Below are 13,265 nucleotides of genomic sequence, written 5' to 3'. Positions count from 1 at the left end.
TTTGAGATAGACAGTGTGGGGAGTTGGGCTTTTATTGTGTAATGTAGCTGCTGAAGACATTATGAGTTCCACTATGACACAAATCCTTCATGGTAAACATCTGAGAATAAAGGAAGTGGTTCTAAAAGACCACCCCTGTAAACAAAAACCCACTGGTTTTAAAAGACTGGTCAGCATTCAAATCTGCTGTTAGGAAATGAGTAGGTTAGCACAGCTATGTAATGCGAAGCGGGGTTGCATGCAGTTAGCAAGCTAAATAAGCTGTTTAAGGTTAGAATATATGCGTGCCCAGTGTTGTTGTCGTTTTGTTTCCTTTTAAATAACTCACGAAAAAAGTTTAAAACCATGTTTAGATCCAGCTTGGAGCATACAGCCTTCAGTAATGTGACTCATAAGGTTGGTTGTCAGGACAGTACACAGATTAAGCCTAGTCTAGCAGGATTTACAGTAACTTTTGAATTGTATAGTCATCTTAAAATAGTCACCATAATTGTATATATCACCTTAAAATGAAAATTCAACCATCACCCCAATGTCAGTCAAAACTCCACTGAAGTTCATAGGACTGCCAAGCATACAGTGAGTTAGCTGGGCCATCTTTTTATTTCACCCAAAGAAAGTATAAAATGGCCATCAAATTTCTCCAAACAGCTTCTGCAGCATAATCCAAGTGTTTTGTAGTCAAATGCTGTTTTAGTGTAGTCACTGTCTGCCCCATTATCTCCTATATTGACCTCACTAACAGTGCTCTGGTCACATGCGTACCCTACAGCGCTCTGGCAGAAGACTCCGGTGCGGTATAGGAACTTATAGTGGTAGGAAAATATAGTAGTATGGGAGACGGCTGAGATGGAGCTACGAGGGCTAACTCGCTGTGTGTTTGGTGGTCCTTTTTCAAATTTTCATTTTGGGGTGAACTATTCCTTTAAACTACAGCTTCAAGTATTCAATCACTGATCATCCTTCCACTACCGACGACAAATTTCCTATTTTAAGACTCATCCTTTAAGTCAGACTGAAGATACATTTTGATGAGCATTATACTTAACAAGCATTTCTTACTAAACAAGGTATTCAGAGTCATGGCAAAATCTCAACAAAAATTGGCCAATCAGCTTAACTGAGTGATTCCCTTTTCTTGTCTGTAGCCTGGTTGCATTCTCACTTCAAACTGTAGCTTTGACTGGTTGTTTTCACCTCCCCAAATGACCCAAATTAAGAGAGAGTTCAAGGGTTCCATTCAACTACACCAAGTAAGGCAGGTGTGAAACCAACCTAAGTATTAGAACTTGGAATTTTGTTAAAACAATTATTTAGATGTCCTTTTAACATACTTTTGAGGGGAGAGCTTCCTTCAGTCAAGTGACATTTCACCCTGATCACACACACACTTGCATGCCGGTACAAATCCTACAACATACCTCATCTTCTATTTAACAGAGTGTAACCTTAAAGGATAAGGCCGCTGTTTTTTAATGCATTTCTTACCGTCAACAAATCCTATGAAAATAACAAAATCAGCAATGATTTTGTTTTGCCAACAAATCTCATCCATGTAGCCGGTGCCCAATGAAGCCATGTCCCAGCAGCCATAGAACTCCATTGTATTAAAAAAACGATTAAAAACACGTCAAAGAGCCATGCTGTTACTCTGGGCAGCATATTTCATCATCACGATGCACCGGGCCGGCCGACTTTTTCCACAAACAACTTAATAAGCCGGCTGTAAACACGTTTGCGATCTCAGGAAAGTAGTTCCGTAGCACCGAAAATAGTCCCCAGCGTAATGAAGAATTTGTTCCCATTTGAATTTGATTTGGTAATAACTACAACAGCCTGACTTTTCGTGGTAACAGTTAGCGATTTTTAAAATTGAAACTATGTCTTTGTGAGCTGTATTTCAAAGTTTTTAGCTTACAATTGGAGCCAATTACTTCCGGGTTGACAGCTAAAAACGGTACGTGTGAAGTCAGAAAGTAACGGGAGTAAAGCAAACACATTGTTGATTTTGTTATTTTCATAGGATTTGTTGACGGTAAGCAATGCATTAAAAAACACCAGCCTTATCCTTTAAGTCTAATCTTTTCCTTCCTCATTAATCACATAACCTCATTAATTACATAACCTCCAATTAATGCAAAAGCTGCTGACTGCACTCATATTGCACATCCTACCATCCCAATCTCCACCCATAACTCTATTCGCTATCACACAGACATTTTTTGAGCTTCCATTCTCTCAACCTACACATTCTCACCTTCTTAGTCAGTCAATGGAGTTTGAACAAATCTGTCTATGGTGTTTGAATAAGATGTTTTCTGCTTTGATTTCAGTCCGACTTAAAAGTAAGCTTCATCTGTGTACAGAGAACCTGACCCTAGAGATCATTCATGAAAAAGTGTACTGGCCGTGTAGGTTTAAGTAACCAATAGCTACACCAGTGGCATTGGAGCTGTCAGATCAGAAGAGGTCAGTGCGGATGTGCAACAGCGTGAATGCACAGCATTTCCTAATCTGCTCCTCCAGTGGCAGGTTAGGAAACACTTTAACTGCAGTTACTACAGGCCTTGTTGTGGTCCAGGAGATGCGGGCCCAAATAGATCCATCTCTAGATACATCTCTCATGCAACATCTATGACTGATTCCCGAGGTCTTAACTGGCTGTGGTTTTGTCAAGTCCGTTGATGTTCTCAGGCACCAAGCCCTCCTCAATGGCTACCTTGGACTCGTGGACCTAAAAGAGAGATTTGTGGATTAATTATTTTTTCTACGAGTATTGCTGGACTCAACACTGGGGCTTGTTTACTTGACAAGGAACTGTACTTGTTCTGACTGGACAAATGAAATCTGTTTCAAATTGTCCAATGGGACGAGTGGAGAAAAAAAACCTTTTGGATTCAGCTAAGAATATGTGCTCCAAAATGCATCACGTAGAGCCAAGTAATCCACCAAATTCTACATTAAGTAATCAACTGATATCCGATACCCACAGTATATTAAAAAAAGAAAGGTTGTGGTGGCTAAACTATTCCAGCTTTCATACTCACCTTGAATGGTTCACTGATTCCAATAATGCACTGCAGTGTACTACTGTAGTAACACAGCACACAATCTCCTCCCAGCACAGGGATCTCCTCCTTACTAACATACACCTACAGGAATACAGAGAAACATTTATCTCCATTGTGTTTTTTTTATAATATATTTTGTTCAGAAACACTTGTGTAATTCTGCATTCACACTGCTAGCAATCACATCGCCATGCTGCCATCTGATGGTGGATTTAAAGCAACAAAATGCAACTCAACTAGCAGTCAATCACATGGGCACACTTGTTACCTGTGTGAGCTCTTCATTGCAGGACACTTCATCGTCTTTCACCCAGGTGTAGGTGATGTAGTCTGACACACTGGTGAAGCCGACCTGAAATGCATTCATAGTTTCAAGCCTCTCACCACTGAAATATCACATTCAAAATGCCACTGTTATACCACTGTTGTTCTCCCAACCTTATAGAGTCCAATCCAGTCCCACGCGCTGGAGGGGAAGGGCTGCAGAGGGCTGTAGAGGACCATGGCGTCGATGTCAGCGCTCCAATCGCCCTCCGCCTGCAGACTCACCAGAGGAGTCTCGTACATCTTCCTCAACTGGAGGGAGGAGAGAGAGAGACTTAACGGAAGGGCTTCCCATAGACAACCAGTGAAGTGCAGATCAATTCTACAATAAATATGGAATCAAATAAACCGCAAATAAACACTTGACTAGCTGTTATCCGATTTTAAATAAAAGGCCAATATCGACCCGTATAATCATAGAACCAACAGTGTAAGACAGACCTTCAGCAACAGGAGTGAAGGAAGAGGGAAGAAAGAAATAGAGTGTGTGTGTGAGAGAGAGAGAAAGCAAGAGAGAGAGTGAAGGGAGGTTGAGAGGGTGACCAGGCTCTAGTATCTCACCTGCAGGGTGAAGAGGCCTATGACAGGCTTGTGGTCGCTGATGCTGTACTCCATGTTGCTGGTGTACGAGTCCTGCCTGATCTTCAGAGGGTACTCCTCAACCTCTTCCTGCTGCGTGGCATTCTTCTCAGCCAATCCGGGGTCCTCGTCTTCGTCTTTCTCTGCAGGGGGCGGGCCCTCGGGCTGGAGCCGCCACAGGATCCTGTCCGTCCAGGCCGGTTTACGCTTCTTACCGCTGGACAGATGGTTGGACACGATGGAGGGACGGAGAGCAGGGAACAGGAGGATTTAGTTAGGAGATGAAGATCTACTCAGACTGAGAATGAAGGCTGTTAAGAAGTATATGACTGGGTGATGGATGAAAATATGAGTATGATAAGAAAACGCAGAACAATGTAAGGTTGTCACAATTCAACAATACCATAACAGGCTAGATATCAAGATACACAAATAGAAGAAAAAAAATGTCTAGATCCAAAATGCCACTGATGATGGGGTAACTTGAAAGTGTTTTGCACTTTTTCAGACCACATAGTCTTTTGCTTTCATGCTTTCAGTCTTTCACATTCCTTTTTGCAAACACCAGGCTGCGGTCATGTGCCTTTTTCAGGAGTGGAGGAGGAGCTTGCACTCACTAATGGAAGAACAAAGTTCTTAGACTGAGATGTGTAAATGCTAAGTTGTTTTGATTTTATTCTACATCTCACCAATAAAGTGACACAAGCTGATATCTTGTACTATGAAATGTAATACTTGAGATATTTTTAATACTACATACCAAGTAGGGATACACCGATCCGACTTTTTCAGTCCAGATACCGATACCGATAACTGGGCTTTGGGTATCGGCCGATACCGAGTACCGATCCGATACCAGTGTTTAATTAATAAACTGTAGGCTATGCCTCACTGTGTGGAAGAGACTGGGATCATTCTTTTATGTGTAAAGCAACATCAGGCTTGACTTTAACATTGCTTTCCTAACTTTGTAAAACAAAATGTAACAAATAAATGCATAGATATAAATGTACTCAATTGTTATTTATTATTAAAATAATAAATAATCGTGCTCCAGCAACTTGGTAAAACATCTTCAAAATTAACAGGAATTACAATTCAAGTGTAAACCTTTTAAATGCAGCAACAAATTGGTCAGGAATTAAAATTCCAGTATAAAACAATACAACTGCATCAAATGAGAACAAAATGTAAACATTAAATCACAATTAAGTCACAAACTAGTGCAAACAAACTTGATAAATTAAATCACAATTCACACAAGTAGTATAAACAAGTAACTTGGTAAAAACAAAACATTCAAAATATGCAGAATAAGCCTAAATTACTGAAATAACTCTGGCTTAACTGGTAATCTTGCTTTATGAAACAGCCCTCAGAAAAAAAATCAAGGTATGTTAGTCTGACTATGTGTCGGCCGAATGGAGCAGCAGTACCTGACGAACACGGAAAACACTTTAAATCGTGTTGTGGCAGGAAACAACGTTGACCTACAGCCGAGTCCCCGTAAACCTTGGATTTATGAATGGAGTCTGGCTGGACGCGCCGATTGTATAATTGGTGGAAAACTACTTTACCTAGCAGGTTAAATGGCAGCCTGCTCGGCCGCGCGGTGACCCGGGAGAGTTTAAACATATAACCGAGACAAAGTATTCATGCAGGTGTGTTTTTAACTACCGAGCATCAGCACCGACCCCCGGTCAGCTCACCCCGACCCCCGGTCAGCTCACCCCGACCCCGGCTCTGTTATGAGGGTTGGGCGCCAGGTTAGCTTGTTAGCCTGGATGCTAGCTGCGGGAGGCTCGCGCCCCATGAGCGAGAATTCAGTGCGCGAGACGCTGCGCGCGGCAGGCATCCTCGGGAGCTGCTGGACCTAGTTTAATACATCCATGTGCTGGACCGGAGGAGCCACCGGACGGACCGAAGGCAAATGGCCGGGTCTACCGGCGCGCTGCTGACGCATGACGTAGTATGCGCACGTAGACATAAGCATAGAATTGAATTGAATAGATCGGCCCCATTGTCACCGATACCCGATCCAGCTATTTGAGTCAGTATCGGACCGATATCCGATATCAGTATCGGATCGGTGCATCCCTAATACCAAGCCACAGATTTTGATGTGTGAAGAAGATGTTTCAAGACACATTTTATAAAGGCTACACAGGGGTATGTACAAGGGTTAGACTGATATGGGTTTTTGAAGGCCAATACCAATATCTTTTCAATCTGACCGTATTCAAACCTAAAAACTCAATCCCCCAAATTACAAGGATTCAGCGTTTCCTGACAAATTTGACTCTTCTCAGGATGTAAAATCTTCTGAAATAACATTAAGACCATCATGAAACACTAAAACTCTCCACTGAATGCCATTTAAGTGGGTTAGCAGTTCCTTAAGTGTGGGTGACCGAACCCAATTTTTCAGTGGTAGGCGATACATTACTGCCTTTACTGTAAAATTACTGAAAATCTTACAACCAACATTGAACAATTAAACAAATGAATAAAATGTGCAAAGAAAATAAAATTTCATTGCAGGTTTTATAGACTTTTTATATAGCTGTTATCACCATCATATCGGAGGTAGTAGACATTGGATGGGTGATCTCCAATTACACTCCCAACCCCCACCCCACAAACACACACACACACACACACACACACACACACAGTGAATCACCCACTCTCATACTTCCTGTATTGCCAAAGCTTCTATTTATGACCATGCATGTTAGCAGCTGCTCCACCACTAGCTTGTACACAAAATATCTAAGTAGCAGGATGGTATTACATTGTTTAAATGTGGGTTAATATGGACAACTGATACTTTGCTGAATAACAGCAACAGTATCGGCCCCCAAAACAACAGAATTAGAAGCCTCTGTTCTGTGGGCCCAGATGGGATTTTGCAGAAGGAACAAGCATTTCAACCTTTTCATTGCAGAGACAATCTGTCATTTTCTTGCAAAGACTGTTAGTGGTACCAGCTTGTTTATCTGCACTACACTGTAGACGGAGATAACTTGGCCTCATTTGGCCTTTGAAAGCATGTGATTCAGAGAGTTAAAGTTAATATACTGCATACAAAACAGTATGTACACCCACAGTATAGTGCAGTTAGGTGAATTAAAGAGGACGACATGTGACATATTAAGGGAGATATGGAGACAGAAATGTGTTTTGAACCCTTACTTAAAGGCAAACCATGTCCTGTAGGGCCTGTGAAGTCGAAAAGAGGCGTAGATTCAATATTCACAAATAAAGATATTAAGAAAGAGAGTTTGGAAGATAGAGTGACTTAAAGAATATTATGACAGATGCAAGGCGGTTGGAATTCACAGTGGTGTATGTGTCTGCGTCCAAGTGTGATTGTTGGAGACAGTTACCTGCTGTCGTAAGTGTCAGAGTTTAAGTCAAACTTGTACGTGGGCTGAAAGTCTAGAGGTCCCTCCTCAAACTCCTGGAGCATCGGCTCGTTCTTCTTCATCATGGTCAACTGAGAACGACAACACACACGTTCCATTACTTCCCTGAACACAACACACTTCAGACTGATGAACTTCTGAGACTAATCCTATTATCCTGGTTACACATGCGCAAGTCACTCAATTGTTGTGTTGGTAGCCAGGACCTGCATGGGAACAGGAGTTAACTACATTGGCACTGTTACATGTCTGTCGGCATCTCTGTAATATGGTAAAGGACACTTAAAGGGTCGAACCTGGTCTTTGCTCCAGAGCAGGTTGTAGGTTTGGTTGTTGATACAGGAGCGCACAAAGTGCATGCCGTGGTCCTGGATCCGGAAGTTGAGATCCCCAAACCAGAAGACCAGCCTGGGCCAGGAAAGGGACCAAGGGGAGAGGGAGGGAGATGTTGATGGATAAACAAAGAGGGATCGGTGGAAGGAAGCGGCCTAATATCAGTTCACAAGGGCATCATTCTCTTAAACTTGTGATTTTAGGTGTCAATAATCAGGTATACATCGCCTGAGAATTGTGTAAAAAAAAACTGCCTGATGATTGAAATTCACCAGACTGGCTTAAGGCAAAGTGAAAAAGAAATATAGTATTATTCCAGGGTGGTGTGTGTTTCAACTGAGAAATCCAACAAGGCATAGACATGTGATGGTGCAGAACTAATCAGACTAGTGAGGCTTCCTATGCTACTTACTCAATGTTTGCTTCTCAATAGAAATACTGTTGAGACAGCAATGAATGAGTTTCCTTTGAGATCTCTCAAACTGTCCTCAAATGCTGTCCTTCACTTCACTTCCATACAGTCAAAAGACAACATGATGTGCTGTATTTGTAAGATGAGTGGAAACATTAAAGATCGGCGTGGGGAAACTGGGTATTGTATTCTTGCGTGTCTACTGACCTGTGGTCAAGGACTCTCAGAGCCTTGTCAGATTCAAAAGTCTGCGTGTCCAGGATGTACTCGAACTCATCCACTCGCTCTGTGGCGTACTTCATATGAGCTGCCAGGTGACAGTTGAGAAAACAGAGCATGTGGCCATATAAAGACAACCGGATGGACACGGCACCTTTATTACCCTGAGGAAGAGAGAGAGGGAGAGGAAAGAGGAATGGCAAATTCTGCTTAACTATTTTGCATTATCCATTCAGTTTATTAATGCTATGTTAGGGATGCACCGATACCATGTTTTTACGACTGACAGATTAGAGAGCTAAAACTTTAAAGCGGCATCAAGTCGCATTAATGTTTGACCTTTATCACCCTCTATCAGCACCAGTAGGAATTGCAACAACATTGATAGAAACCTGCTACCTAAAAACTTGTTAGTGTTTTACTGTTCATATCATATAGTTTCCGCTGACTGGAAAAGGCATGGATATAACACCCTTAGAAATTTGGGGAAATGACATTAAGCTCATACTGAAAATCCCATCATGTGAATAACTTAAAAATGTTTATTTGAAAGTTAGAGTTACAGTTATTCCAGTATGAAGAAAATCTATTCCAGGATTTTGTGCAGGTCTCAGTTGTCTACTGCTTCCTCTTTACACGCAAGAGGAGGTTGGCTAATTGTATTGCTTGGAGACTGACACAGGACACAGAGCAGAAATAACAAATGTTATTTCATCACATGTATTCAGTGCTTTCTTAAGAAGGCACATCTCAATTAGGCTGGTGACACACTACATGACTTTTAGGCCAATTATAGCCAAGATTTGGCCATCACAACTGAAATATCGAGATCAGACTGAGTTGGCGGTCGCACTGGATGACCAGCACAGATCAGATGATCTTGTAGTATCCGAGGGTCTTGCCTCCCGATCCAGTGGAGACCATCACCATTATTTCAAACGTTGGATTTCTATGACTCGATTCTGGACAAGTTTTGATGTTGTGCTGTAGTGTGACGTCAAATCTGAATGGAGACCAGCAATAAAGAGTTGAATTTGAGGGAAGGAAATAAATACAGGAAGTGTGGAAATAAAACTGCTCCACCTGCATGGTTGTTATGGTTCTGTGTTGTAGTAGCGTGAGATGTCGTGTTTTTGTATTTGGTGTGAGAACTCGTCTAGTGTGCGTTCCCCAAATCCAATTGGCTGTCAAGTGTGTGCGCCTCTACGACACAAGACAAAAAAATCTGTGAATGCCAGTCATTAAGTGTGTGATGTCCAATTTTTGCACAGCCTATTCAGTCCTGTAGTGTGTCTCCAGCTTTAGCAAGCTGACACATACCATTCCATTAATCCTAATTCCTCTAATCGAATGTGTTTATGTGTGTATATGTGTGTGTAGACCTGCATTTCTCACCCAGTAATGTAAAACGCCTGTGCGTGTGTATGTGGCCTGGATGTCTTTGATGAAGGGCACATGTTCCAGTTTGGAGAAGAGGAGCAGCAGCAGACCCTGCATTCTGATGGACGACACCTGAATACCAGCAAACACACACACTCACAGTACATAAAATACACCTCCTTTGTGTGGACATGGATAGATTTTATCTATCTCAGATGCCGTTAAGATATTTCACAACTCATCTGAAACTCAGTGAAAATGTTGAAAGTAGCAGTAGTAAACTTGGTAGCAGCCATCATTCTGATCATAAAAAGTCTGTATGGAGCACACTGGTTGTGCTGTGGGAGTTTCTGCTAAGTGTCTGAAAGTTGGACATAAGTACTGTTTGCTGTAGTGGCATCTACTGCAAACAGTGCCACTTCCATTAGCACCACAAAAGGCGTTTGAGGCAAGGTTTTTCCTACAAAAAAAAAAGTGGAATAGTGTGAACCCCTTCTAACTCAAAGTCCTGCTGACAGAAGTAGACGCTGATCCGTACCTTCAGGTATCCCCGTGGTGCTAAGGTGGTCATAAACAGCTGACTCCATTGGTCATCAAACGTCATGTCCAACATGAACCTCACTGGCCCCGAGTACACCTCCTGGAGACTGACACACATACACACACACACATGTTGGTTTTACTCCTCAGTCTCTCCACAATATACCCAGTCATATCAAATTAGTGACCTCACCAATCAATGCACATTCCCTGTGCGACCTACCCGATGACATAGAGGTCTGGGCTCTTGGGGGAGTTCAGATGGAGAAGGGAGGTGATGTCATCTGGAGGATTGGCTGTGGCCACGTTCCATGTGACCATGTGCAGCCTGCAGACGAGGAGGCGAGGATTTGCACAGCACTTTTCAGAAAATGTACATCATACATCAATAATAGATAGACCATTTAAGTGTCAAGTTATTCCTCAAACAATAAATTAACTTTAAATGGAATAACATTCAGCTGCACCTCTCTACTTGGAGGAAAATAACCCACAATACTTTAGAAACAAAGAGCTTCATTTAGTGTAGCAAGGGCCAAAGATAAGCACAGTGACAAAGATTAAGATCTGGGGCTGTTACACAGTGCAAGCACTGTGCTACTACCACAAGCTGATCAGGCTGCTACAAGAGACCAGTCATTCTTTCACACACTAACTCAAAACATCCATAATACGTATAATTGTATTTCCCGTGCTCAGCTACAACGGTAACGTGTATGACGAGAAAAATTCAGAGAAAATTCAAGGACAGAGTTCTGCTGGAGGGTCTCAATCAACAAGAATCAACAGTGTCTTTGATTAAGTGGTTCATTCAACCCACAAGAGCATGTTAAAGAGAAAGACCAAAAGAGTTCAGGCAAGAGCAATGAATAAGTAGTAGTAAGGGAAGAGGCTACACTGCATCGTTCTCCACCTGAAGCTGTCCTTCTTAGGCTTGTTGGCCTTCTTGCCACAGATGATGAAGGCGTGGTCCAGGGTCTTGGCCACCTTATCGTGCAGCTTGTCTTTGGGGTCCAAGTCGTCCACACAGGTCATCAGCTGGTTGAGCCGTTGGCACAGCGCCTGCTTGTTGCCTGTTGACCGGGTGGCATCGCTGGCAAGGCTGTCAGTGCGGAGGCGTCCCACGGCGCCAAACAGCCGACGGATTTCATCCATTACGGCTCAAAGAGTGGTGGCTGCTCTGGGCAGGGTTAGTCTAGAGAGTCGGGGTGTGGAGCGCAGCGAGGTCAGCAGACTGCGCTGGGTCTGGCAGTCCAAAATGCCTCTCTTCCTGGTATTCCACGCGTTGCAGTGCAAAAGTATGAAAGACCAACGTGTTTGCCAAAGGATCCAGTATCGCCAGCAGCGTGAATACCTTTCTATTCAGAAAATATGGTGTCACCAAGTACCACAATTAAAAATTACCCAGCATTTGACAATCTCAAGTTAGGTTGGATGGAGAGGAAAGAACAGAAAAGAGCAACAATCCAAAGTTTTGGTGGCTTCCTTATTAGAGTCAAACCACTGAGTGAGATGAGGAAAATCCTGGCTTGGGGATTTGGGGACTCTGGCGTGGGAATGAGTGATTAGGAAAGTGGTTAATTTATCTACAAGAACGTTTTCTTTGTGTACTAAAAAGGAACTGTAATCACATTGTGTAATGGTGAACATTAGGCCTATTAAAAAATTGGGAAACACGGTGACATACTTAAACATAAAAATGCTGGCACCCCCACACACACACACACACACTTTCACACACACACACACACACACACACACACACATACAGAACACACACATTCACACACTGCTGGGCACTCAATTGCATGTTCCTCAGACTAGCAACACAGCTGCTTTTTCCCCCTTTCTAATCCGTATTAGGTGTGTGTTTGTGGACTGGCAGACATTGCACTGGCATTCAAACCTAATGAAACAGCCAATTATGCTTCCAGAAAAGCCTTGCAATGACATTAGGTAACAGCTACCCAACACAACACAACTGACATATCAGACCAGAAAGAGCCTTGGTGGACTTAAAGCTTAGCATAGGGGTCCAGTAGGTCTTCTATAGAGAAAACGTCACGCCAAAAACTGTCAGTTGAATGCTGCCTTGCTTATTGGCAAGCAGCACCAAGCAGCATTTATTAAAAAGATATATTTTTTAGGATTGGTTCGCCCGTTGTTCTTCCTCCAAAATACCGCGGTAGCGAGCAATGCAAACCAGCTATAAAAGGTGTGATTCTATTGAAGTAAAAGCTGCTTGGTGGGTCAGATGTACACCGAATTTGGTAACAGGTTCGTACGTTTGCCGATAAGCATGGACACATTACATTTTTAAACTGAGTTTTGGTTACGAGCACATATCTAGGGTCCAACCTGAGGCTTTCTCCCTCGTCATGTCCCTTCTTCACACTGAAGTCTGACTTCTGGGCGTTCGACTGCTCCTCAGTCTCCTCCATTATCAACACCTGGAAGGCATCGAAGCAAATTAGCGATATAGCTAGTGTCAGCACAAAAACAGCTGGAGTGGAAACAAAGTAAAACAGTAACTTAGAAAAAAAACAGATAAGTGCAATAGTAAAGCCGTAACTAACCACTTGTTAACACTGTAACGTATAGGGATTTGGAATGAATGTGAAAATACAATATGGCGAACATTCAGTTCTGGTTTGTATGCACGTTTATTTTTATCACAAAGTTAGTAGGCTACAGTGGCCTTGATATCATGCATCGCTTGCGGTGTCAACTGTCATTTGTTAGCTAACGTTAGCTAACGGAAACCAAGCTTCTCATCAGTAAGGTTAGCATTAACAAACTACATCGGTGCATAAAATGGGTGATAAATAACCGCCAGCATAGGTGTTCTAAATCTCGTATACTACCTGATAATGCTTTGCTAGTAATTTTCGTTGTTTTCTTGCGTTGACATTTACAGTAAATTGCAGTGTGATGGTACACACTCGAGTGTTGTGGGCTGCGTCACCCCACCAGAGTACT

General features: G+C 42.5%; 1 protein-coding gene across 1 annotated transcript; it reads right to left on the bottom strand.

The window, feature by feature from the left end:
• Window positions 1–2,076: 2,076 nt before the first annotated feature.
• Window positions 2,077–13,247, bottom strand: inpp5ka (inositol polyphosphate-5-phosphatase Ka). The gene is made up of 13 exons (XM_071905138.1): window positions 13,151–13,247; window positions 12,645–12,736; window positions 10,510–10,614; window positions 10,285–10,393; window positions 9,762–9,878; window positions 8,355–8,530; window positions 7,699–7,810; window positions 7,364–7,473; window positions 3,957–4,191; window positions 3,510–3,647; window positions 3,340–3,423; window positions 3,048–3,152; window positions 2,077–2,734 (listed from the first exon to the last, which is right to left on the bottom strand). The coding sequence occupies exons 2-13, from the start codon at window positions 12,725–12,727 to the stop codon at window positions 2,654–2,656; spliced, it is 1,455 nt and encodes a 484-aa protein (XP_071761239.1). The 5' UTR covers window positions 12,728–12,736; window positions 13,151–13,247; the 3' UTR covers window positions 2,077–2,653.
• Between the last annotated feature and the right edge of the window lie 18 nt (window positions 13,248–13,265).

Source organism: Centroberyx gerrardi, chromosome 6 (assembly GCF_048128805.1).
Source record: "Centroberyx gerrardi isolate f3 chromosome 6, fCenGer3.hap1.cur.20231027, whole genome shotgun sequence".
In the NCBI taxonomy this organism is placed as follows: domain Eukaryota; kingdom Metazoa; phylum Chordata; class Actinopteri; order Beryciformes; family Berycidae; genus Centroberyx; species Centroberyx gerrardi.
Note: the sequence above shows the minus strand (reverse complement) of the source record. Positions and strands in the feature narration are given on the sequence as shown.

Bases quoted from the DNA above. Each gene is read 5' to 3' on its own strand.
- inpp5ka (XM_071905138.1), bottom strand. From the start codon at position 12,727: ATGGAGGAGACTGAGGAGCAGTCGAACGCCCAGAAGTCAGACTTCAGT. The intron at 8,531-9,761 runs GTGAGAAATGCA...TCTCTTCCTCAG, and splicing joins CAGGCGTTTTACATTACTGG to GGTAATAAAGGTGCCGTGTC. The intron at 3,424-3,509 runs GTTGGGAGAACA...AATGCATTTCAG, and splicing joins ACTGGATTGGACTCTATAAG to GTCGGCTTCACCAGTGTGTC.